This window comes from Dermacentor andersoni, chromosome 1 (genome assembly GCF_023375885.2).
Source record: "Dermacentor andersoni chromosome 1, qqDerAnde1_hic_scaffold, whole genome shotgun sequence".
In the NCBI taxonomy this organism is placed as follows: Eukaryota; Metazoa; Arthropoda; class Arachnida; order Ixodida; family Ixodidae; genus Dermacentor; species Dermacentor andersoni.
Genome location: NC_092814.1, coordinates 37,542,888 through 37,567,495, shown reverse-complemented (window position 1 = coordinate 37,567,495; position 24,608 = coordinate 37,542,888). Strand labels below are relative to the sequence as shown.

At 45.5% G+C, this 24,608-nt stretch overlaps 1 protein-coding gene across 6 annotated transcripts in view; it reads left to right on the top strand.

Annotated features, from left to right (window-relative positions):
- The window catches only part of LOC126545261 (myosin light chain kinase, smooth muscle-like), a 263,214-nt gene that overhangs the window by 214,981 nt on the left and 23,625 nt on the right, over positions 1 to 24,608 (top strand). For 5 of the 6 annotated variants that reach the window (XM_050193041.3, XM_055061326.2, XM_050193040.3 and 2 more), the window contains one exon: positions 12,962 to 13,321. The exons of the other annotated variant lie outside the window; for it this stretch is intronic. In XM_050193041.3, the coding sequence (XP_050048998.2) occupies positions 12,962 to 13,321 (360 nt within the window). The remainder of the gene's footprint in view (positions 1 to 12,961; positions 13,322 to 24,608) is intronic. 6 annotated transcript variants of the gene reach the window in all.

Below are 24,608 nucleotides of genomic sequence, written 5' to 3'. Positions count from 1 at the left end.
ATTGGAAATGGGCGGAGCTTCACCGAACCGGCGCCGCTGCTGCCGTCGCTCCCATGTGTCCCCGCCGGCGGTTCGCAAGCGGTGACCGGTGCGGCGCGCCGGTCAGGTTTCCGCATAGGTGTCTTCCGCTTCAGTCGTCGAAGGTTCCAGAGTAATCGCTGGTGCCCGCATGTCTTCCAGAAAGTACTGCACAATTGTCGTGTATTCCATAAGGTTGCACGAGGTTCGGTGACAACGGATAGAACCATCGATAGGATTCCAGTAAGTTCCAATCATGAGGGCGCGTCTTGCGCTGAGTGATAACTTCAAGTTGTTAGTGGGTGAAATGCAGCCCCGAGAAAACGATAAATAAGTACACGTGTCAATATTTTTGTATATGGGCATGAGTAAATATGTGTACTTATGTGCTTCTAATCGTATATTTGCTCCTTTGATGTTCTCTAATTTGCACTGCATTTGCAGATATGCTACTGTGTTCTGAAAGACTGTTTTGTTGTTCACTTTTCCACTACATGAACAGGAGTGTATTTTCTTTTATAAATCCGACATCTCTGTATTCTTTTCGATCGCGTTCCTTCCTGTGTAGACTGTGTTCATGTGTTCATGGGCCCTATGACATTACTGATAAAAAGAGATAAAAAAACGGCTGTCTAATAAACACAGGGCTTTTTGGTTACGTGGCTACATCGGAGTGGCGACAGTCTTTCACTCGCATTACCGCTCTACAGGCGCGGGCACGATGTAGACGACCATTTATCTGAATATTATAATGAAAGAAAGAAGTATTTTAGGAGGCGGTCTGTTAGATCACGGGAAAACTAGATGTGAAAAGCGCGCGCTGTCATAACATCCTATGCAGATTGGGCACTTATATTTTTGGAAGAGTACTTTGTTTTTGCGGCACTGCTGTCATAAAATAACGTACGAGGCTGTATAGAGATGTAATATCTGTTGGCAATGCTCAAGCATTCAAAATTATGCTGTAGCAGGGTGTACGAAGTTTTCAAGGTAACGTGAAGCAGCGTGAGCCGCGCGAACCGAACAGCTTACTTAAATGGTTATGTACGTGGTTGTCACTGGCGCTGAACGAAGAAACCGCCTTGCAGAAGCGCTGGGATACAAAGTGGATGGCAGTATTACCTGGTCAATAGTCTAGATAAGCAAGAGAGCTAAACTCTTTACAGTCATACGTAACTTTCAAAGAAGAACGAAAGGATGAAGGAGAGATAGGCAAAAAGCTAGACAGTCATAGATGTAGTAAAACCTGGTTTGATCCAGAAGGCTGGGGGACTCTTTGTCGCCGTTCCATTTCGAAGCGTATGTCAATAAATATAATCGTCATTGGCACTCCCGCCGTGCTTCTGTCTATACGAAGTGCTGAACTTCATATCGCAAGCGGACAATGATAACAACGTTTGATATTGCGGTTTCTGGTGATGCGTTCAAAATCAGGAAAAAGTTGCAGTGTTTTTTTCTTTTATGTATATTCTTCCGAATATGGCTGTGTCGGATAGCTCGTAAAGTGGAAAGAAATTGCACGCAACCACGGGGCAAGAGATACAGGAGAACCGACACTCCATGGCACTCCCCAGTACGTTTTACCCTCAGCGCGCGCAGCCTGCCGCTGTGCTCTCTGCCTCTGCTGCTCCCCCTCTCTCCAACAGGCTTTCGCTAGTGCTCCTTCCCTCCTCCTCTCCTTCAGGCTGCTCACACAAATACAGCGCGCCACGTGCCGTCACAATTGTATAACAAACATCCAGCTTGAGGAGCGGCTCTTACGTGGCCGCGTAGCATACGACAAGAACGAAGCTGCATGCCAATCTGATTGCAAAGAAGGCGCTTTGCATTGCTCGGTTGTTTCATAAGTGTTGCAAACCTCAATCGATTGCTTCCATTTCATACCGCCAGCGGCTGTCACGCCAGCAAGTTGTCGCGTACGCTGTTGCCTTTCAGTCGTGGTTTGAGTGTTCGGCTGGCACCCATCCGTTTTCGTGCCGTGTTTCGTTGAGCTCAAAGGTGACTTCTCGTCGCGCATGTGATAGATTTAACTTCTTAAGCTCGTTCGATGGTGGATTAGCGCAGTGCTGGAGTGTTTTGTTCTCGGATGCTGGTCCCGGCATACCGAAGTAAACGAACATAGACGTTGACCGACCGGTCTGCAACTTGACGTCCTCTAGTCGTTCCACTGAACACGCGCCATAAAGGAGACCGCGCAAGCTAACGTTTCCATCACCTATGAGCACCATGAATCCTTTCGTAATGAAAGAAGAGCGCAACAAAGTCTAGTTTAAAGTTTGACTTCCTGTTATAGCGTTTTTGTAGACCCATTTCATTTCTCTTTTAAGTGCCGTTCTCTGGGACATTAGCCATCCATTCTTTTCTTTAATATAAACATGGTGCCATGTTTATTATATGCACGCGCAAATTCTAACACAAGCCTATAGGTACCTAGATGTCAGCTGTGGCTCGTTTGCTACTAATAGTGTGAGCCGTAGGGTGGAGACAGTCTTCGTGTGAATAGTTTGCGCCGTAAACATTTACCATTTGTCAAGCAAGAACATTTACCCAGAGGGATAGTGGCAAGCGAGTGTCAACACGTGCCTGCGGCGTGAGCTGAAGTAGAAGACGAACATACATGTACACTGGTATGCGGCAAGCGACATAAAACACGAGCCGAAAAATAAAACATGCAGTAGCATCATACGGGCGTTTGCTCGCGCTTTCTGTCTTCTGCATCGGGTGGCCTAATAACGCGTTATGCCACTGCAGTGATGGCGTCCATTCTTTGAAGCAGAGACCCGTAAGAAGCATCGATGAAGGCGGTGTTACTGTGACGGCGCTTCCACTCTAAAAAAAGAATTAATTCTGGGGTTTTACGTGCCAAAACCACGATCTGATCATGCGTCACGTCGTAGTGGGGGACTCCCGAAATTTCGACCACCTGGGCTTCTTCAACGTGCACCTAAATCTAAGTACACGGGTGTTTTCGCATTTGGTCCCCATCGAAATGCGGCCGCCATGGCCAGGATTCGATCCCGCGACCTCGTGCTTAGCAGACGAACATCATAGCCACTAAGCAACCACGGCGAATTCCAAGGCCAACTTCGAAATGTTTACGTTCAAGCAGCCCCAAATTTTTTCTATATTCTTTGTCAGCACCCTTCAAGAAACATTAGTCTAATTCAAACTGCTTGCCATGTCCTTCGCTGTATGAGCTGGAGACAAGACTTGTTGGAAAAGTAGTGCCCATCCGGGTGCAGTCTATGCAACGCATACAAGCTTTTTTTTCTTCTGTTAGGCAACACACCAATTTCTTAAAAATAAAAAAATGACTACCATTCCCCTCTGTGAAGATGGAATGGCAGCGAAAGCCGACGGCAGTCAAAGCTCTCAAACGAAAAGCAAAGTGCTTTCGCTGCCATTCCGTCTTCACAGAGTGGAATGGTTGTCATTTTCTGCGTTGCGAGGCTGGCGTCGTTGCTCGTTTGAAGGTGCCCGGGCTCGCGATTGTCATTTTCGCGCAGCATCGCGGGAACTTTCTTCGTCGGTGTACGTTACGCGCCGGTGCCATTCACATTTTCTTTGCTGTTCCCTGTGGTGCTCCTCGTACGCGTGTTGTTCTTTGGATGTAGGAACTATACGTGTCCGCCCCATCGATAACGCAGCTGTTTTTAGCGCCGATACCTCTACTGCTTATATACTGCGATAACCTTGACGTCACGCTATTGTTCACGGCGGGCTCTCTAATCTGTTCCGCATTTTGACATCTGCGCCGCCGCACTGCACCCGTATGGGTTTGTTAGAAATCGCTAAGGCCGTTTCAGTTGCCGGACGCCGAAAAAAGTACGGAAGGTTAGTCATATACAGCTTTCGCTGTAAAAAAAAATCGCACGTAATGTGAAATATTCATATTAGAAAAGGGAGGCCAAATCCAGGCAATAATATCGCGACTGAGCGAATCCCGCTGCGCATCAAACGGCAACGGCCCGCAAATAAGTGTGGGGCGAAGCTTGAATGATAGCACGCCGCGGCAAATCCTGACCCGACACGCAGCGGCACATGCTCGCCAGCCAAAGCGTGCCGTATCAGCAGGTGCCGCGACTGGCCGAGGCGTTGTTTCAAACCTCGTTCCGCTTGGCGCCACGGGGCGTTTCGGACTCGTATGATAGCGGGGCTGACTTTTCTGCGCTCCCGCGGCGCTCGGTTTAATATACCCTGGAAATGTCATTATACACATGTCGCATTTGGTGCGATTTTCAAGCTCTTTAAACAATGAGAGCGCATTGAACTGTGACTGCTTTGTTTGAAGGCCTAGTTCCCTGTGACTGCGGAACTCCTGTTCAGGGAACGAATCACGCAATCTGAATATCGCTTCATGGTGCCCAAAAAACAAAGAAGCAGGCCGTTTTTATCTTTTTCCTAAAATGCACAAGGTTCCTGTGGAAGAAATATTTACAGCAGAAATTCCAGGTCGGCCTACAGTGTCTAATAACAACATACCTACCAAGTCACTATCTAAATTCTTAAATCATCACCTGTCAAACATCCCCAGCACCCTCCTGTCTTTTGTTCATGGCACGCCCCACTTCCTTGGAATTATCGACGGCATCAACGCCAACCAAATCCTTTCCGACCGCGCTATTCTATAGTCACTTTGGATGTTTCTGCCCTTTACACTAAGATACCCATGAGTGAAGGAATTGACGCCGCATCAAAATCCCTCGCAGTCAGTCCCCAAGCGCACGCTCCTGAAGTTTACTCATCGCTCCTTAGGTTAGTTCTCACGCTCAACTATTGCGAATTGAATTATATTCTCTACCTGCAAACTTTCGGCGCTAGCATGGGAACACCATTCGCTCCAACATATGCGAACATTTTTATGGGACAGCTTGAAGCAGACCTGGTGAAATCATACCCTTTAAAACTCCACCTATCTGCGTTACATTGACGACATATTTATAATATGGGAACACGGCACAAGCGCGTTAACCGACTTAATTAGCCATTTAAATCGCTTTCACCCGAGTATTACATTTACTGCTCACTTAGGCACCTAGTCAAATCAACTTCCTCGACACGACGGTCTACATAGAAAACTGAAAACTGAGAACGACACTTTACCGAAAGCCCACGGATAGCCAGCAATATTTCCACTACAACAGTCATCACCCGCGACACTGCAAGCAAGGAATTTTTGTCGGACAAGCGAAACGAATAAGAAGAATCTGCAGTGAAGACAACGATTATATTTATCACCTAAATGACATTAAAACAACGCTAGCAGAAAGAAACTATCCACAAGTTGCTCTCGACATAGCTTATGATGGCGCGTCAAGATTGGAGAGGCAGTCGCAATTAGTTAAGAAACAGCCTGCATCAGAATCTGGCAGACCGCCTGCCTTTATAACAATTTATAACACAATATTCTAATGCTCTCCCAAACATAAACATCCTAAGAAAATACCACCCTATATTATCAAGTAACGAGCGTCTGAGAAAAGCGTTCCCGGATGTATCGAGGGTTACCTATCGCCGGAACAGAAACATTAATGACATGTTAGTGCACGCAGAAGTCAGCCAACATCATTCCCGGGTAATAAATGCATGTTGTCGCCGCAGGTGCAAAATCTGCACACACCTTCAAAGTGACATTAACATTAAAAGCACTGCATATAGTTATACACACGAAGTGAAACTAGCTTTACTTGTACTATTTCGGATGTGATTTATATACTTGAATGTTCCTTCTGTGAGAAACAATGTATCGGTGAAACGGCACAATCAATGGACGTCAGATTAAGCGGACATCGCGCGGACATAGCTAAAGAGCTTCCCAAAGCCGTCGCCGAGCATTTCAACCTACCAGGTCATAACTTTGATGAACTTAAACTCTACATCTTAGTCAAATTTACGTTCTGAACGAGAAAGAAAATAGAGAATCATACCTGGCCGCTCGAAGCACTTTGCGTGTATTGCGGGCTGCTTTCACGCTCGGAAAAACTCTAGCACGTATTCAGCAACATAAAGCTGTATCCCCTTATAAAAATTTCTAGCAACATTTTTTAGACACTCTTTAGACTTTTGTTACTAGAACCTACCAACAGTCAATTGAAATTCTACCAACTGTCTTTATACATCCTAACAACGCTCTAGTAACATCCTAGAAACAATTGGCCACCAACTTCCAATAGAAACATGTTCATAGAATGTCTTTAAACTTCCTACCAATTTCATATGAACATTTGTCTGTATACACCCTAGTAACATTCTTTCAAAAGAGAAATGTTCATATATTTTCTGTTGACTTCCTACCGATCCCCTATTAACAAGCTTTCTTTATACGCCGTATTAACATTCGTCCAACTGAACAATGTTTGTAAACGTTCTGCCAACTTCCTACCAATCACCTATTAACATTTGTCTTCATACACCCTAGTAACATCCTATCAAGAATTGGCTACCGTACTTCAATTGAAGCATGTTCATAGATGGTCTGTAAACATTCTACTAACCGCCAACCAACACAAGTCTTTTGGCTCTTTAGTAACACTCTGGCAATATTTTACTTCCATGTGCTTATGTACTTGCTACTGACGTCTTACTATCCCCCTAGTAACATTTGTCCCACATACGACCTAGTAGCATAATGTAAACATTTGTCAGTATGCGTGAACATGTTGGTAAAAGGCAGTATGAAACCTAGAAGGTGCATGTACATGGAAAACAAATGCAAGTTTGCACTGAAAGAAGTTTATTCACACAAAAAATATTTACGCAGAATTGTGAGAGAAGTAGTAGAGAAATTAATAAAAATAATAAATGAATAATGACTTAGTTGATTACGGCATGGCAGCTGTCGCATAATCTCTAGCAAGCATCGATTATAATGTATTTTTTACATTCAGAGCTGATGTCTCAGAATGTTTGCAGAATGGACCAACCCTGCACAGAAACAAGATGGTCAGTGTTAACATCATGTTCAGGTTAGCATATCACATACACAGAACAGCTCTTTAACAAGGTTCACATGAATCCTAAAATTGTAACCGTCATCCCTGTTTATAATATGTATACTTGCAGAGGAGATGGCAAGGGTTGGGAACATTTTGCAATGCATAGCCTTTGCAGCGTTGTATTTACTACGTGTTACTAAAATTAGGAAAGTGTCCAAAATGTTTTTTCTACCAATTATCTGCATAAATGAGTTACTCACTCATAAAGTCAATTACATGGTTTATTCATGGTGAAATTTGTAGCGCGCACAATAGACACGGACGCAGAGACGGTGGACACGCGAGCGCTTACTCACAGCTGGTTATTTTTGGAAGGACTGAACGTAACAGCGCCAGCTAGCTGCACCGAGCATGTGCAAAACGTGTTATCCATTTTTATATAAACAGATTACAGAGCTTCAAGCAGTATTCAAGAATACAAATGCTTTGTCAGTGATAGCAACCAATGGCTGACTGACGCTTTTTTAAGCACGCCTTATTATATGGAACGCTTCTGTAATTTGACGTGATCGTTTATTTTTACTCGAAAACAAAATATCAGTGTCAAGAAATACCGGTTCACAATGGCATTGGTTGCAATGGTTAAACAAGTGCGAATGAGTTTCTTTCACATTCGCACTTGTCTAACCAGTGCAACCTACGTCATTGTCAACCGGTTCGCTGAAACATATGTAATTGTGAACCGTGAAACTATACGCTCAATATTTTACTATCTCTCATCCTGTGCAGCCAGAGTAGGAAAGAGCAAAGAATGATTTCATGATCAGACAATATTTAACACACATTAAGTCATTGCGAACGCTGTGAAAACGAAGTATTTGTACGCTTCTTGTTTATAGCAACTTCAAGCGAACCGCAACACGCGGGGCAGCTGACAAATGTAAGACAATCGTTCTTAAAACATTTCACGTCGTTACAGTTCGCGCTATAATAACCTGCCAAAATACTGCCATAACTGCCATGCTGCCATAATAGTAAGAAACGGAAATAAAATAACATCAAAATAAAATGTTTATGAAAAATGATGGAAAAGAACATACCTTTTATTATAGTTCGGAGATAGAGAAAAGTTCGGTGCATAGCAGTCTTGAGGAACAGCTGTTCGCTATTTGTGCAGTTTAAAACACGGACAGTGCCAGTATTAAATCACTTCACACGATACTGCATCGCAGCTGGCAGAGAAGTTCCAGAAACGCTCACATCACGGAACGAAGAAAGCACCGTGGGCTTCGCAAACACCTTGCTGGTTGGCTTGCATCGATGAATTAGCCACAACACATCATAAGAATAAATAGCAGCAAAAACAGCTAGATTGCTGCTACAATACGCCACGAAACACCTACACCGCTCGACCGTACCGTGCCGGCTTCGCAAAGGAACTGATGGGCCATCAGTTCCTTTAATCTACAGAAAACTAAAGTAATGTTTAACAGTCTCGGAAGAGAACAGCAGTTTACGATAGGTAGCGAGGCACTGGAAGTGGTAAGGGAATACATCTACTTAGGGCAGGTAGTGACCACGGATCCGGATCATGAGACTGAAATAACCAGAAGAATAAGAATGGGCTGGGGTGCGTTTGGCAGGCATTCTCAAATCATGAACAGCAGGTTGCCACTATCCCTCAAGAGGAAAGTGTATAACAGCTGTGTCTTACCAGTACTCACCTACGGGGCAGAAACCTGGAGGCTTACGAAAAGGGTTCTGCTGAAATTGAGGACGACGCAACGAGCTATGGAAAGAAGAATGATAGGTGTAACGTTAAGGGATAAGAAAAGAGCAGATTGGGTGAGGGAACAAACGCGGGTAAATGACATCTTAGTTGAAATCAAGAAAAAGAAATGGGCATCGCAAAGGAACTGATGGGCCATCAGTTCCTTTGCGATGCCCATTTCTTTTTCTTGATTAACAGACCAGACCATCGCAATCGCCATCAGTGATGGCGATTGCGATGGTCTCCCTCATTGCCTCGACTCAGCCAACTGTCAAATTTCTACGCATGCGTCGGAGAGGCATGTGACATTCTTTCCATCCACCTGCTTCGCCTTGACCGCCGCGGAACTAAAGCCCCTCTTTAAGCCGAAACATGACCCCCCCCCTTTCCCCACTACCTTGCGATGGTTGACTCACACCTACAAATAGACATTCGTCGCCTCTCGGGGAAAGCTGTGGCCGGCCTTTTTGTACGCACCCCTTTCTGGGAACTGCATTTAGAGGGAGGAATGTACCTCATGGCCGACGTTGACAAAAAAAAATTGACAGGACAGCCGGCTCAAATTTGTTGGGCATTTAGGGGCTGTATAGTTTTATCTTTCTAGACAATTATTGTTCTGAAAACCGACTTTTTTCTCGAAATGTAATAAACATAGAAAAATATCATATTGGGTAAATTATGTGGTTATTCTATTTTGCGCAAGAGCATCCTTTAGCACTTGTTGCTTTCAAAGACAAAACTTTGATCCCTGGCGCCCAGCGGTGAAGCACATTGTAGTAATATTTTTATAGTCAAATACATGTCCAAAGCGTGGCGGCTATGAGGTTAGCAGTTTTCAGACACCCGAAGCACAGCAAAAGCATGGCCTTTGATATCCTGGCTCTTGGTATACGGAATGCCATTATTACGGATGTCATGATGACCCCTTGTCGTAGCTCAAAATTTTGTCGCCGTGTTGTGAAGCAAGATCACTGAATTTTAAGAGTGCATAATTATTTCTTTCCTATCTGTTTTCACACACAGCAAGCTACCATCGCCATAAAGCACATCACTTGACATAGTTACTTTGCCTTCACTTTGATGCAATGTCCTATTTCCTTTAATGTGCAGAAGCCGTCGGTAGGAGGCCGGGACGAAAGCGTGCGAATAGGAACGCGTAGAAAGCTACATTTTTTATACAGTAAGGGTAATTTAATTATTTTTTTACAGAAAGGTGTTACTTGCACAGAGTTCAGCTTTTCTTTCTATTCGACCTGTGCGCTTCTCAGGTCAATACTCGCTCTAACTCAGCAGCAGCTGTATTTTGAAGCTTTTTGGACATTTGAGCGGCAACGTTCCAGCGCCGTGTTACCCTGAGTTTCGGCTCTTTTTATTCTTTTTAACAAATATCTTGACGCTACTATGCTGACACGTTCCAGCTTAGGGCGTACTATTTATATCGCAGAATGCACTGACCTGATTATCTCGTTGCAAAGCTAATTGGTGGCATTGCAATAGCAGTGTGTGGTAAGGGCAAATTTACGGTCGAGCCCCACGCCACGCCACCCGCCTGCCCGCACGCATGTGGTCGGGTGAAAATTTGCACATTTCGTAGACTGGTACACACATTTCGGTTTACACTGCATGTGTGAGCCCAGTGTATGCCAAAATTTGTGAACCAGTGGCCGAAATGCACAGTTTTCTGCACGACCGCACGCGTCACGGCTCAAGCGTAAATCGGCCTTTAATTACCCAGCCCCAAGGCCGGGATAAAGCTCTGCAACTGGTGCGCGGCCTGCACAGGAGTCCGCTATCACACCGGTCAGGTGGTGTAGCGCAAGCAAATTTTCTCGGAGTGTGCTGACATCACCGCACGCTCACGTAGTCCAGTAGAACTTTTGAAAAGATTAGATTTCTTTAAATATTTTAGTAGCACTCCGTCAACAATTGGCTACCGACTTGGATTGGGACTATGATTTAAAACAAAGAGCTTGACTCCTGAGTATGTGATATATAGGCATTAATGTGTGTTAAAAAAATTTATCAAAAACTCTCAAGTTACTTCCCATTCTAAATATTTTTTCGGCAAACAGTACGAGCTGTGGACGTACTGAGGATACACGTCCTTCAAACAAAAAAATATAGTTCGATGACGTATAGTAAAACGTTCTTTACACAAAAGTACCGAGCCTTGTGACGCAGTACTAAAGTGGTTTAGAGACAAAAGCTAGAAAAATACATGTTGATGGGGACCTTAAAATATTCTATGTGCAAAAGTAAGAAGGAAGTTTTTTACGGTGTATAAAAATATTCTTATACAAAAGTAAGAAGGAAGTCTATTAACGGCGTATTTAAAACCTTCTTTATACAAAAGTAAGAAGAAAGTCTGTTAACAGTGTATTGAAAATATTCTTTATACAAAAGTAAGAAGGAAATCTTTTAATGGTGTATTTAAAACATTCTTTATACAAATGTAAGAAGAAAGTCTGTTAACAGTGTATTGAAAATATTCTTTATACAAAAGTAAGAAGGAAGTCTTTTAACGGTGTATTTAAAACATTCTTTATACAAAAGTAAGAAGAAAGTCTGTTAACAGTGTATTGAAAATATTCTTTATACAAAAGTAAGAAGAAAGTCTGTTAACGGTGTATTGAAAATATTCTTCATAGAAAAGTAAGAAGGAAGTCTTTTGACTGTGTATGAACAAATGTTACTAGAATGTAAATGTAAATAGACTGTCAATAAAGTAAATAGAAAGTTGGTAGGAGTTCTAAAGAATGTTAACGTTCATGTTTATAAGGGTCGGGAGTTTTTAAAGTCGTTGTACAAGGTTCTCATTGACACTTTTCATATAATTGTAATATTTGAAAAGTTGATTAATTCATTAGGACTAAGTATCTAATTAAGCGGAATGAAAGACAAATTGCTTGAGTATCTTCAAGCGACGGCAAACATTATTTTTGTTCTGTCCAGCTACATGGCATTTGCATATTTTTAAACTCTAGTTAAAGTTAGCTGGAATACCCTGTATATGTGGCAAGAGGCATGCAAGGCCCGACGTCACATGTGCGATGGGTGTGGCTCATGAAATTCCGCTCAGCTGCGGCAAGGTTTACATTGGCCGAACGGGCCGATGTGTTAACCACAGAGCGAGACAGCACGAACTTTCCGTTAAGAATAACCTCTCGGCATCTATGCACTGCAAATCCTGTAAATGTAAAAGCAGATTTAAAAGGATCACCATTTTTGGCAGAAGCAACGAGGTGCTGGCACGAAAAATTTTGGAGGCATATTACAAGAAGAAAAACGGATATCTGTATTAGCGATACGTCAGTAGTGTTAATTGCGCAGTGTTGAATTTGATATTTTTTTCGTTCCTTTTAGACTAACACATGTTTGATAAGGACAAATTTATGGTGTGTGAGGCTCGGAACCTTGCTGCGCATGTATGGCGTGGCTATATATTGCCAAGTTTTCAAGGAATAAAGTTAATTGCGAGTGACTCTTCCTTTTCGCCTGTCTCTTTCTTGGTGTGTTGCGTCATTTTCGTTGTAAGAAGCAATACTTTATGCTGCAATTCTGCGGTCGTCCATAATCATGTCATGGATGGCTTTCACATTTTCAGCCAGAGACAGAGAGAAACACGCCTTCCACTGAGTTTCTGACTTTCGATACCTAAATGGCCAGCTTTAAAATGGTAAATCTAATGTTTAACGATAGCACATGAAGGGCCACTGTCGCTCAAAGTTGAATGACATTTCATTTTGGATCTGCTTCGCAAGTTTCCATTGGCAAAACAAGAACATGACTGGGCTCCTATGCTCTTCCAGAGTGAAGTTTTCTGGAGGTGCTGCCATGTTCACTTTAGAGTTGAAGAAAGATAAACTGGACAAATTGTGTACCAGTAAATATAGACAATTTTGCCAATACAGCCTGCAATGTACAGCTACCTAGCGCAATTGTTTTCTAGGTAAGGCTGAATAGTACTTATCAGCACTGCTCGTACAGCTTTCTGCCTCGAAAAAAAAAAAAAGGCCAGGAAAAATACCGGAATTGGTGCGATGGTTCATTCGTAAGCGTCTCAAAAGCACCGGAGGAAATATGCCCGGTAATGAATGACGACGCGAGCATGCATATCACGCGTCTTCGCTGAAATGTTGTGAGTGCTCGATCTCGCTCCTTCGCGTCCGCATGCCTGCGCTGCAGTCATCCGACGGGCGCAACATTGTCGCGACCGTGACTCGGTGCCCCCGCGCAGGTCCCCCCGATCCACCGGCCGAGGCCCCTCGAGCGGTCGCCCTTCCGGGCGGCGCCATCCAGGTGACCTGGTCGTGCTCGCCGTTCGACGGCGGCTGTCGCATCCAGCGCTACCTGGTGGACGCGTCTCCGGCGTCGGCGCAGCCCCGCGCCTGGAGCCGCGTCGCCGCGGTGCTCAGCACCTGCTGCCGGCTCGCAGATCTGCCGCCGGCGACCGCGTACGTGTTCGTCGTGCGCGCGCAGAACGGGCGCGGACTGAGCATGGCGAGCGCGGAGTCGCCGCCCGCCGCGCCGCTGCCGCCCGACGGCGGGCCGTCCACCACCGCAGGAGGCGGCGACGACCGAGAGCTGGACGACGACGGTGAGGCTCCACCCATTGTCACCGCGCTACGGGTCGCAGATCCAACTTCTTCAAACCAAACAGGAAGAACGTGTTACATATTTACCCGGAATCTGTGCCATGACTACCAGGGAAATGCATCGCGGTTGAAGATCTGGAAATAACGTTCCCGTTATTTATTTTAATTTTCGATTTGAAGAATGTATACCGGTAGCTTGTCAAGCAGAGTATTTGCAGAATTCTTACACCTGAAAGCAGCGCACGAACGTACCAGGGAGCCTGTTGGCTCTTTATCAGCCTACTGTGATGTTCCCAACAAACGGCTCGAGTGGTGCTGCGAGGCAAGCATTAATTTTCGGGTTATATGTAACACAGCACGCACTTATGCGTTGTTTTGTAGAGGAGCACAGTCGTTTCGTCACGAGGGAGCAAATTTCGTGGTGAAAGGTTTTTACAGGCTATACTGTTTCTTAGCATTGCTATTACGATGACTATGTCAGAAAATGAAAAATACAGCAGTTTCCGTTTAAGCATAAAGCGTGGGGCCTGCCGCGTTCATAGAATTAAAGACAACAGCAGCAGCAAAGAGCTTTCGGAGGAGGAGGAAGAAATTCTTTGCGCTTATGTTAACCTTCTAAGGATTAACGGCGCTGAAAACGTCCACACAAAAGAAAACGATAGGATGCGATCGAAACTGGAGGATCCGGTTTAGATACTAGAGCTGTCAGTGAGAAGGTTAAGGATGACTTCATCAAAATTTGAAAAAGAAGAAACTTGTACCATGGCCTGCGAGATCGCTCCGGCACTGCAAAATGCGCGCCCCTGCTATCTAAGAATCCCCACTTCTACTTTAGAAGCGAGAAATACACTCCATTATTTACAGCAAGGTTTCAAGCTATATCAGTGGCCCTGATATTCTTCCAGGTTTTCTGCAATTCAAGTGTATGTATGTAGGGTAATAATGTATACCAGTAACTGCACGATCTATCATATATAATACTAGGCAAATTCCATTCGTAAACTCGCAATCACTAGTTTCTTTAGAATGTGAGGTTTGTTTGGAGAATTTGAGGCCTATACAAAGGCTTGGCTAATTTTTTTTTTGCGACAAAATACAAAATTCCTACAGAAAGGGTGGGGGAGTGGGCTGAATACTGCAGGCGTTCGGGATGTGCGGGGCAGCAGCCGTTCGTGGCGGAAGCTAAGCTCTCGCTATCAGTCGCACGTTGTGAACCTGCACAAACACAGCTTTGAAGAAAATGGCATGCTGGCGTTATCAGCGTGTATGCGCTGCGGTGACGCCCAAAGCCTAGCTTAGTGCAGTGACGCCCAAAGCCTAGGCATGAAAGAGAGTGGTATGCCCCCATGCATACTTCGCATGTTTTGAATCGAGGCGCACTTCAGACGCCCTCGCAGCAGACACGCATCGAACTACGTTACACGCCAACAGTGGAAGCATGTAGGGAGAAAGTACCAGCGCCGATATGGGTGGTTCCGACGCTGCGCCGTCTGCGCGCAATCACGCTGATAAAGAGTGGCCGATAAAGCGTGCCTTATGGATGGGCGAACGCTTTTGTTCGCTCTTTTCTTATCTCCCGCGGTACGTGAAGGAGCTGCTCAACAGACCTTTTCTTTAATTCACTAACACTGTGCCATCCAGTAGCGTTACGTCATTTTCGCTGTCACTCCGAACTCTGAGCTGCGTATGCAGGCCCTATCATGCTCCAAGATTTCAAAAATATGCAAATGTCACGTGGCTGGACATAACCGAGGTAATGTTATTCGCCGTCGCTTGATGATACTCAGATTATTTTTTTTCGTTCCGCCTGATTAGATAATTAGTTTTGAATAATTGATCAACTTCATTAAATATTATAATTAGGTGAAAAGTGTCAATGAGAAATTGGTAGACCAACGTGAAAAACTCCCAATACAGCATTCTGTTGCTCAGTACGTGCTACATAAAACTGTTTTCCCGAGTGTGAAAGAATCCCGCAAATATACTGCAGTCGGCGCTCAATTTCGCGCTGCTGTTGGCATGTCAAGTTTCGGCGCTGGCTGCATATACGAGTGTTGCATTCCTGCCCAATGAGCTCGCGTGGAATTATGGTCAGCGGCGACCGCGACCTCTGTAGAAGCAAAGTTTCCGCATGTACGCCTGGATGCTGGTTACTGTTTCATGTACGCCTGGCGGTTACTGTATCGTCGGATACTCTTTAAGAACGAACTGGACTATACCTTGAAAAATAACAAGCGCTACTTCCTGACTGCTATAGCTTATTTGTTGATGGCAGTTTGGAAGCAGAACAAACGCTTTCGAACGCTTAAAATTTAAATAAACTAGCGAGTTCGTCTAGTGAACTTAGCTAATTCACAGTTGCGGAGGTTCAAGGATAGGGTAGGTTGTTTAACTAATTTCGCCGTTCAACAGATGATACCGGAGGTTACTAATCTCGCCGTTGAACAGAGATGATAGGGGAGGTTCTTTACTAATCTCCCTGCCTTTCGTGTCCTTGCTCTCTCTCTCGTCGTTCAACAAAGATGATAGGGGAGGTTCTTTACTAATTGCGCAGTTCAACAGAGATGATTGCCTGCACTAGAGACTTAAGGTGTTCATTTCGCTTAATTAAAGCTTATGTTTTTGATCCTCTGAAAACAATTATTCGCTTTGATTGATTGATTGATTGATTGATTGATTGATTGATTGATTGATTGATTGATTGATTGATTGATTGATTGATTGATTGATTGATTGATTGATTGATTGATTGATTGATTGATTGATTGATTGATTGATTGATTGAGAAAATGGAAATGAAAGTGGACGAAAAGATAACTTGTCGTCCGTGGGGACCGAACCTATTTTGCCTTTATTATTTTCTACATTTCAATTTCAACCACAGCTAATTTCCTCGATGTTTTCCTTGGATTCATTAACTGTTGGTTTTATATGATCGTGATTCCACATAAATAAATTCCGCAGAGAATACCGTTAACCAGTACACCTCCAACGGTGTCTCCTGAGGCCGCTACAGGGGTATCGTTATCGTATCGTGGGAGAACAGGAAGCCTGTTCCTTCAGAGCGCTCCAGCGCAGCATCTCAGCCTTCAAACGCCGATAAGCTCTGCTCTCGCCATTCAAATATTATTAATAAAGATGTTTTACTCCTCTCGCGAGACAGATAGTGTAACGTTGGTTTGAATTATTACTCCGCAAATGAAGGGGAAAGCGTGCAGAAAGACGTGATGGATTTGGAGGTACTGGATTGACCCGTAGCGGCGGTGACCAGGATCCCAGGTGGGGAGTGGCAGGTGCGTAATGTAAGCGGAGTTTGAATTATAAGAAAGTTGGGGCCGTGTGCAATATGTGTCATCGTTTGTGGCTCTAGCACTTTCTGGGACAACCTCTTACAGTGCTTTCTTCTCAAGGTCACGCGGGAGTCTGAAAACATATTATGGAATCGGTGATTTCTTTTGCATCTGATTCTTCTCGAGGTCACGTGGGAGGAGGAGGAAAGAACTTTATTGTGCGCCCTGCGAGTTGGTGGGGAGGGCCAAAGGCCCCGCCTAGGTGACAGCCAGGAGTGCTTGGGTCCTGGCGGCATCCTCGGCCCGCTGGACGGCCCATAGTTGATCTTCGAGGGCGGGGCTGAGCAGCGCGGCTTCCCAGCGCGTGCGAAGGCTGTTGCTAGAGGCCGCGTTTTCTTTATTGTTATTTAGCCCTCGGCATTCCCATAATATATGCTCCAGAGTGGCTCTGGATTCACATGTTTTGCATTTGTCCGTAGGATATACATCCGGATATATGATGTGCGAGAGCGCAGGATTCGGATACGTCCTAGTTTGTAACTGCCGCCATGCGACAGACTGCTTTTTTGTCAATTTTGCGTGAGGTCGCGGGAATATGCGCCTCTGTAACCTATAATGTTTTGTAATGTCATTATATGTTGTCATTCTGTCCTCCCACTCCCACTCATTTACCGCACCGTCACGTCCGGAGGGTGTCGGGGCGTCACTTGCGACTGCGGCTCGGTCCGTAAGCCCTCGAGCCGCGTCGTGTGCCGCCTCGTTGTTGCCGTCCTCCGCGAGGGTGTGAGCGGGTGTCCAGGTGATGTATATCTTTCTTTTGTAATTTTGGCCTCCTGCAAGAAGAATTCGTAGTGCCTCCGGGGAGATTCGGCCGTTGGCAAAGTTTCTTATTGCCGTCTGAGAGTCGCTGACTATCACGGCTGCGTTAGTCTGAGCTGCTGCGAGTGCTATGGCTACTTCTTCAGCTATCTCGTTACTTGTGGTGCGTATCGTCGCGCACGTCTTGCACCGTTTCTCCCTATCGATTACGGCTGCCGTAAACCCCCGTCTGCGACTGTATCGAGCCGCGTCTACGAACACTGCGTCCTTGTCGCTGCCGAATTTCTTCTGTATTTGCTTCGCTCTGTTCTTTCTTCTGTCCTTATTGTGTTCTGGGTGCATGTTCTTTGGTAAGGGAGGTATTACCAATCTTTCCTTCGTATCTCTCGGGATGTCCACCTTGACACCATGCTGTGTGTGGTAACGTATGCCTAATCTCTCTAGGATGTGTCTGCCTGCTCTAGTCTTAGAGAGGCGTTCATATTGTGCCGTACGTTGCGCTTCAATGAGCTCGTCTAAAGTGTTGTGTAGGCCTAATTGCAGCAACTTGTCCGTGCTGGTGCTGATCGGTAGTCCTATGGCTAGTTTGTATATTTTCCGAATGAGGCATTCTAGTTTGATCTTTTCCGCGACCTGCCATTTTAAGTACGGTGCTACGTACACTATTCTACTTATTACGAAGGCCTGTATTAATCTGATCGTGTTTTCCTCTTTCATCCCGCTATGTTTATTTGTTATCCTCCTGATTAGCCTCATGATTTGCGCTACAGTACCCTCCAGTCTTCTGAGGGTTTCTCCGTTGTTGCCCTTGGCTTCAATGAGGAGCCCCAATACCCTGATCCTATCGACCTTGGGTATGGGTTTCCCATCGGCCGTCTTTAACTGTATCTCCTCTCTATGGGTGAGCTCTTCCCTGTAGTTGCCTGGTTTGCGACCTCTGCGAGTCGGTCTGTACAGTAACAGCTCCGATTTCTCTGCCGAGCATGTTAGCCCTGTCCGCTCTAGATATTTTTCGATTGTTTCCACCGCTGTTTGAAGCGTTTGTTCTATCTGCCCGTCACTTCCGTTTCTCACCCATAGGGTGATATCGTCTGCGTATAAGGTATGATTTAGACCCTCGATTTCTTGCAGCTTGACTGGCAGCCCGATTAGGGCCAGATTGAATAGCATCGGTGATAAGACCGAGCCCTGTGGCGTACCTGCGCTGCCTATCTCGATATCCTCCGAAACTAGGTCCGCTATCGTGATCTTCGCCTTTCTACCAGTTAAAAAATTGCGTACATAATCGTACGTGCGTTTTCCCAGTCCTAATTCGCCTACTCTATCTAGTATCGTTGCATGTGTTACGTTATCGAAGGCCTTTTTTAGGTCCAACCCGAGAATTGCCTTTGTCGATCTGCCCGAATCGTCTATGATCTGATGTTTTAGTTGTAACAGAGCGTCCTGCGCTGAGAGGTTTCTCCTGAATCCTATCATCGTGGGCGGGAGCGCGTCGCAGTCTTCGAGGTAGGTGGTTATCCTCGCTAGGACCACGTGCTCCATGAGTTTCCCCACGCAAGAAGTGAGAGATATGGGTCTCAAGTTCTCAATTTGCAGTCGCTTGCCCGGTTTAGGTATTAACACGATTTGTGCCGTCTTCCATTGCTGCGGAATCTGCCCTGCCTCCCAGCATTCGTTAATATATTCGGTTAACTTAGCTATAGACTCATCGTCCAAATTCCTTAGCGTTTTATTCGTTACACCGTCTAGTCCGGGTGCCGACTTGGTATTGAGTTTCTGCAGGGCTGCCCTGACCTCTGACTCGCCGATTTTGCTGTCTAATTCGTCATTTACCTGCCCTGTGTAGTCAGGGTGTATGACGGGCAGCGCTTGCGAGATGTACCTTTTCTCGATTTCCTTGAGGAAGTCCTGCTCTGTCCCTCGGTACGTTTGTATTAGCCGATTTATATTTTGCTTATGTGCCGACTTTGTCCCGTCCGGGTCTAACAAATATCGAAGGATGTTCCACGTTTTTGCCATTCCTATCTGACTGTCCATGTTGTTGCATTTTTCCTCCCACTGTTGTTTGCATAGCTGCTGGGCGTACTTTTCTATGTCCCTGTTCAATTTGGCTATCTTTCTACGAAGCGTCCGGTTGTGTTTTTGTTTTTTCCATCTCCGTTGCAACCCTGCCTTAGCTTCCCACATGTGTAGAAGCTTACTGTCTACGTTCTCTAGATGCGTCACGTGGGAGTCTGAAAACATATTATGGAATCGGTGATTTCTTTTGAATTGGTGAGTGGCAGGTGCATAATGTAAGCGGAGTTTCAATTATAAGAAAGCTGGGGCCGTGTGCAATGTGTGTCATCGCTTGTGGCTCCAGCAAATTCTGGGACAACCTCTTACAGTGCTTTCTTCTCAAGGTCACGTGGGAGTCTGAAAACATATTATCGAATCGGGGACTTATTTTCTGCAGCAATTGTGTTATGGGAATCAGAGTCACTGTAGTCAAGGTTCTTTTCTTTTTCATCACGTTTTGGCGCCTCGTGCTTTACTGCCAAGTTTTCTACGCGGTTTTGCTTTCATGGCCTTCGTTATATTTTATCCAGGGCGCTTATTGTCGAAGAAAACAAATATCAACGAGCGTGACGTAGCCAAGCAACCTGTCTGCTTTAGAACAAAGAATTCGGCACTGGACATCTATTCAAGCGTCTTTACTAGAGCGTGAGTTTGATCATAGCAGCAGAAGTTTTGAGAAAGGAAACAGGACTTTTTGAAGCCTGTTTTGATGATAAGGGTGTTGTTTTTAGCCACAGAAAAAAAAAACCTCGATTGTTAGCGAGCCTTTGCTGATAGCGGAAAAACAATGGCTGACGGTAGTGAGTGGTGGAGGTCGACTACCTACTCACTCTTTTTTGAGCTTGTGCTTGATTATAGGTATGCAGAACATAGAAAAAATATTCCCGTTATGCCCACTGTTTTTTTTTTTTTGTCTCTGTATAAATAACTCATGTCTTTTTGTCCTGAAGTCCATACTGATGTTGCCCTACTCAGGCTCCCAGGCAGTAATTCGGCCAACTTAGTATCATACTGGATTTCTAAGTAGCGACAAAAAGACAAGGACAGACTGTGTCTTGTACTGCTGTCTTTCTTAAATATCTCCAAATAATCCAAGTGATCTCTTGCACGTACTCATCGCTACCTAGGACTAGGTGTACCAAGTCCATGAGGGAAGGTAGTCCTATGATTTCAATGGCGTTTCAACGATTTCAGCGACACTTTCCAGTTTCGCATTGTCTGTAGAAAAACTTTTCGGACGATTGTTAAGCCATTAAAAAAATTAAATTATGGCGTTTTACGTGCCAAAACCACTTTCTGATTATGAGGCACGCCGTAGTGGAGGACTCCGGAAATTTTGACCACCTGGGGTTCAGTAAAGTTCTTCTTCTTTTCTTCTTCCGCCGGGTTCTTCCTTCTTTGTGGTTGTTGTTCGCTCTCGGCTCTTCCTGAGCCGATTCCCTGCTCTCTGCTTCGGTATCTCGGCACTAACAATGCTTGATGTCAATCATTCGAACTGATTTATTTACAGGCAGATAGTAACGGTTACACGGAGTATATGGAGTACAAGGAGTTACAAGCAAACAAGGAAAACCGCTTCACATTTACGAATGCGGCTGAGCAAGGCCTCGGAGCAGTCCGTCGCTCCGATCGGGCACCTGACGAGAACGGTCCGTCGTCTCTCAGGCCTCAGCTCACACTCCCCGCTCAGCCGCGCCCATTAGCACCCCCCAGCCAGCCGCGGGACCATGTCCCCGGGCTGCGTAACTCGCACCGGCGGTGGCCGCCGCTCGAGCCCCCCGCGGCGCCTCGGCCCGAGGCAAAACACTCCCCAATTACTCCCTTCTCCAGATGCCGCTACAGCGGCTCGCTGCGCGATTTATGGCCCTCGCCAGAGCCAGTGCGCGAGAACCCCTGCCGGTCCCTTTTTCGCCGAACAGCGTCCGGCCACCGCCTTCCCAAAGCAGGCGCTCTCTGGAAGCGGCCAGGGTGCGAGCCAACAGCACAACATTGCCATGAAACACATACACAAAAACAGAGTGGGCCTCAGAGACGTCGGGGAAGCACGCACTTAAGCAACGAAAATAATGCACATATGGGCTTCACCAAGCCGAACATTCACAACGACCTTACAGGTTCCTTAACGTGCACCTAAATCTAAGTACACGGGTGTTTTCGCATTTCGCCCCCATCGAAATGCGGCCGCCGCGGCCGGGATTCGATCCCGCGACCTCGTGCTCAGCAGCCTAACACCATAGCCACTGAGCAACCACGGCGGGTAGTTAAGCCATTTCAGACGACTACAAATTACAAACAACGTAACCTGTTCCAAGTATGGGGACGACTGCGTGCAGATGGCAATGATTGCAACCTGCGTGACGACCTGCCGCTTGCGCGCCGCTAAAGTAATTGCTCGAATGTGTGTTACTTCCGTTTTCTTTCAGACGCTGAGCAGCAGCGTCATACTCGGTCACGAAGTCGATGACCATTCTTTGCAGCCGCCCACATGTGCTGATGTGGGAAGCAGTTCGGTGCTATGGAGGTCGTACATGTTCTGTCAGCCTAAATGGTATTTTGCTGGGCTAGTTGGTGGATATTGACTGGGTCGGCCAGCATAACGTTACACAAGGACGACAGAAAGAAGAACGCGTATTTTTTTCTGTCGTCTTTGTATGAAACCTTATGCTGGCCTAATAGTCTGCCAGCTTATTGTGAAAAGGCGGGTTTGTGTAGGTACGTAGTCGATTGCTAAAGTTCAGCTTTGCGTGTGACATTTGAGAGAGCGTGTCATTTTAAAAAAAATGACCGTCTGTGTGTTACCTGTATGGACTCGCAAGCCCCTTTTATTTATACTGAACACAGAATGATCATTTTGCACAATGTGACACTACAGGTGCAGTTGCAGACGTGCAGGTCTGCTCGATTTATTTGCGAAGTTGTCGTACCATGCGAGCAGCGCTGCCTCATCGCTAAGATGCCGGTGCTCACGTGTCGCATTTCAGTGGCGTTATCCGTCGATGCCAGGTGCGTCGCTCTGCTTTTTGCCTCCTTGACATCTCAAGCGCAGAACGTCGGTGAAATTGCGCTCGGCATCGTTGTTGGGTCGAAAGCTAAGCGAATTAGATTTGCTTCTGCCGTATTGTATAGATCTGTAAAATAAAGGTCGAAATGTGCAGCGCTCAGAAAAAAGTACGCGTCGCAATGCCGTCCCGAGCAACTGAAACACATTACTCAGCGCAGCACGTTACGGCGAGGTTAACATCTCCTTAGTGTGTGCGTTATGCAAGCGGGACAGCTAGCTACGTTAGTGAATGTGCAGTACTGTAGAGGGACAAAAATGGCGCAAGCAAAGCGCTGTTCCCTATTATATCGTTTGCTACGAAACGGTTGTAACATTTCGAAACACGAAGACTGCATCTTCGTGCACAACACACGTTAATTGCATTTGCCTATGGGCTAGTTAAAGCACAGTCTACTCTATCGCACGTTTTAAGTATCAGTGTTAAGATTGCCTCTTAGTAAGATTGCAACGCACGCTGGCACCACGTCCAAGAAAGCATGCAGATATTAAAAGCGCGCCGGTGCATGAGAAGTATTGAAGGGAGAGCTCAGCGAAACGCTTCAGATACATGTAGCGTTGCTGTTATTGCGCCTTTTTAGAGAAATTCAGCGGGGAGAGGTTACTCTAAGGTAATGGTCGTAATTATCACTTCAGTAACGAGTCTTCAACTGCACGCGCACGTTCTCAGGTCCCTTTAGTAACCCAAGCACTTGCTGGGAAGGAAATTACTTTCTTTGAGAAGGTTTCGTTATGGAAGGGCAACAAGCTGCGCTACCAGACGGGGCACAAGACGACACGTAAATCTGGAAATCGCGCTGCAGTTTTAACTGCATATAGTTCAGTGCAAGTAGTGCTTTTCTGTTCTTTCGCTGCTCGTTGCCGTTCTTTGCTAATAGGATGGAGTCCCTTAAACAGAATTCCCTGCCAAAAGGGTGCCTCAGTGGGACAGTTGCTAAATAAAACTCGAGTAAGGGCATTCAGCATCACAGCGCTGACTTAAAAAGTACTGATGCTGAAGTCAGTGCGCGGTCCTATCACTGAAATATTGTTCGTCTATACAACTTATAACCTTGCTTTTACACTTATTGTCATTAGATGTTTACCAATCTCACGAACCTTTCTGCTAAGCAGTCCGAGTTTCGCACTCCGAGATTCACTGCCTCTGAGCTTTTGCAAAGAATGTTTGCTTTTCGAAACAATGCGTCACAATCGCAATGGTTCGCGTGCTCCGTCAAATGCATGCTTTCATTCTTTATGTTCAAGGCATAGTCTCGGCATCGGTTGCTTACACACCTTCCGGTTTCACCGACGTAACTCTTCCCACAGGACAATAGTATGTCGCGTCACGATCACACGAGCGAGAGGCACGAGCTAAGCGCTGTTGTCGTGTCTCGCTTGACTGGTTGCATTTTTGCACAATATTCTTCGAAAGCAGTTCACGCTAGCTTTTTGCAGTTTATTTATTAGGCAATACAGATATATTGCCTACGAAGCAGGACAAAAGGAAGTAGTTAGCCTCCTGACTGGGATTGAGTCCTGATTGAACATGTAAATTAAGAACAGAACGAGAAGGCGTGTACGTATAGTCTGGCCGTCATGTTCGCGAACTTTGCAGGTATACGTTCTTTCTTTCTTTTTTTTATCTACGTGCTTGCAGAAGGTAAAAGCCCTTGCTACCATTCATAGTTCTGTCATTAGTCTATGTACCGGATCCAATGGTTCTGTCATGAATAGAACGCTTCTTGACACACTTCGTTTGGAATGTGACGCAGCTACTCTGGCGCATTTCCTTATTGACGTCAGCGGATTCAAAGCGAAATTTGAGAGTTCATCTCAATTTGGGGGAGAGAACAAAGTTTCTTGAAGCTTCTCTGAGTATGCTGCTTAATGTAAAAGTGGTACTAATTTCTTTGACCGAAAACTCTCTCGTCAGCGATGGTGTTATGTGTGGGCGTGTGTTGCCATTGTGGGGCGTCCGGGACTGTGCTACCCAAGCATGCACTCTCCTTTCTCGATTCGCCCCAAAAATCCTTCAAAAGCTTCACATGTGATGCTTTATTGACCTAAATAGATTCTTCGGAC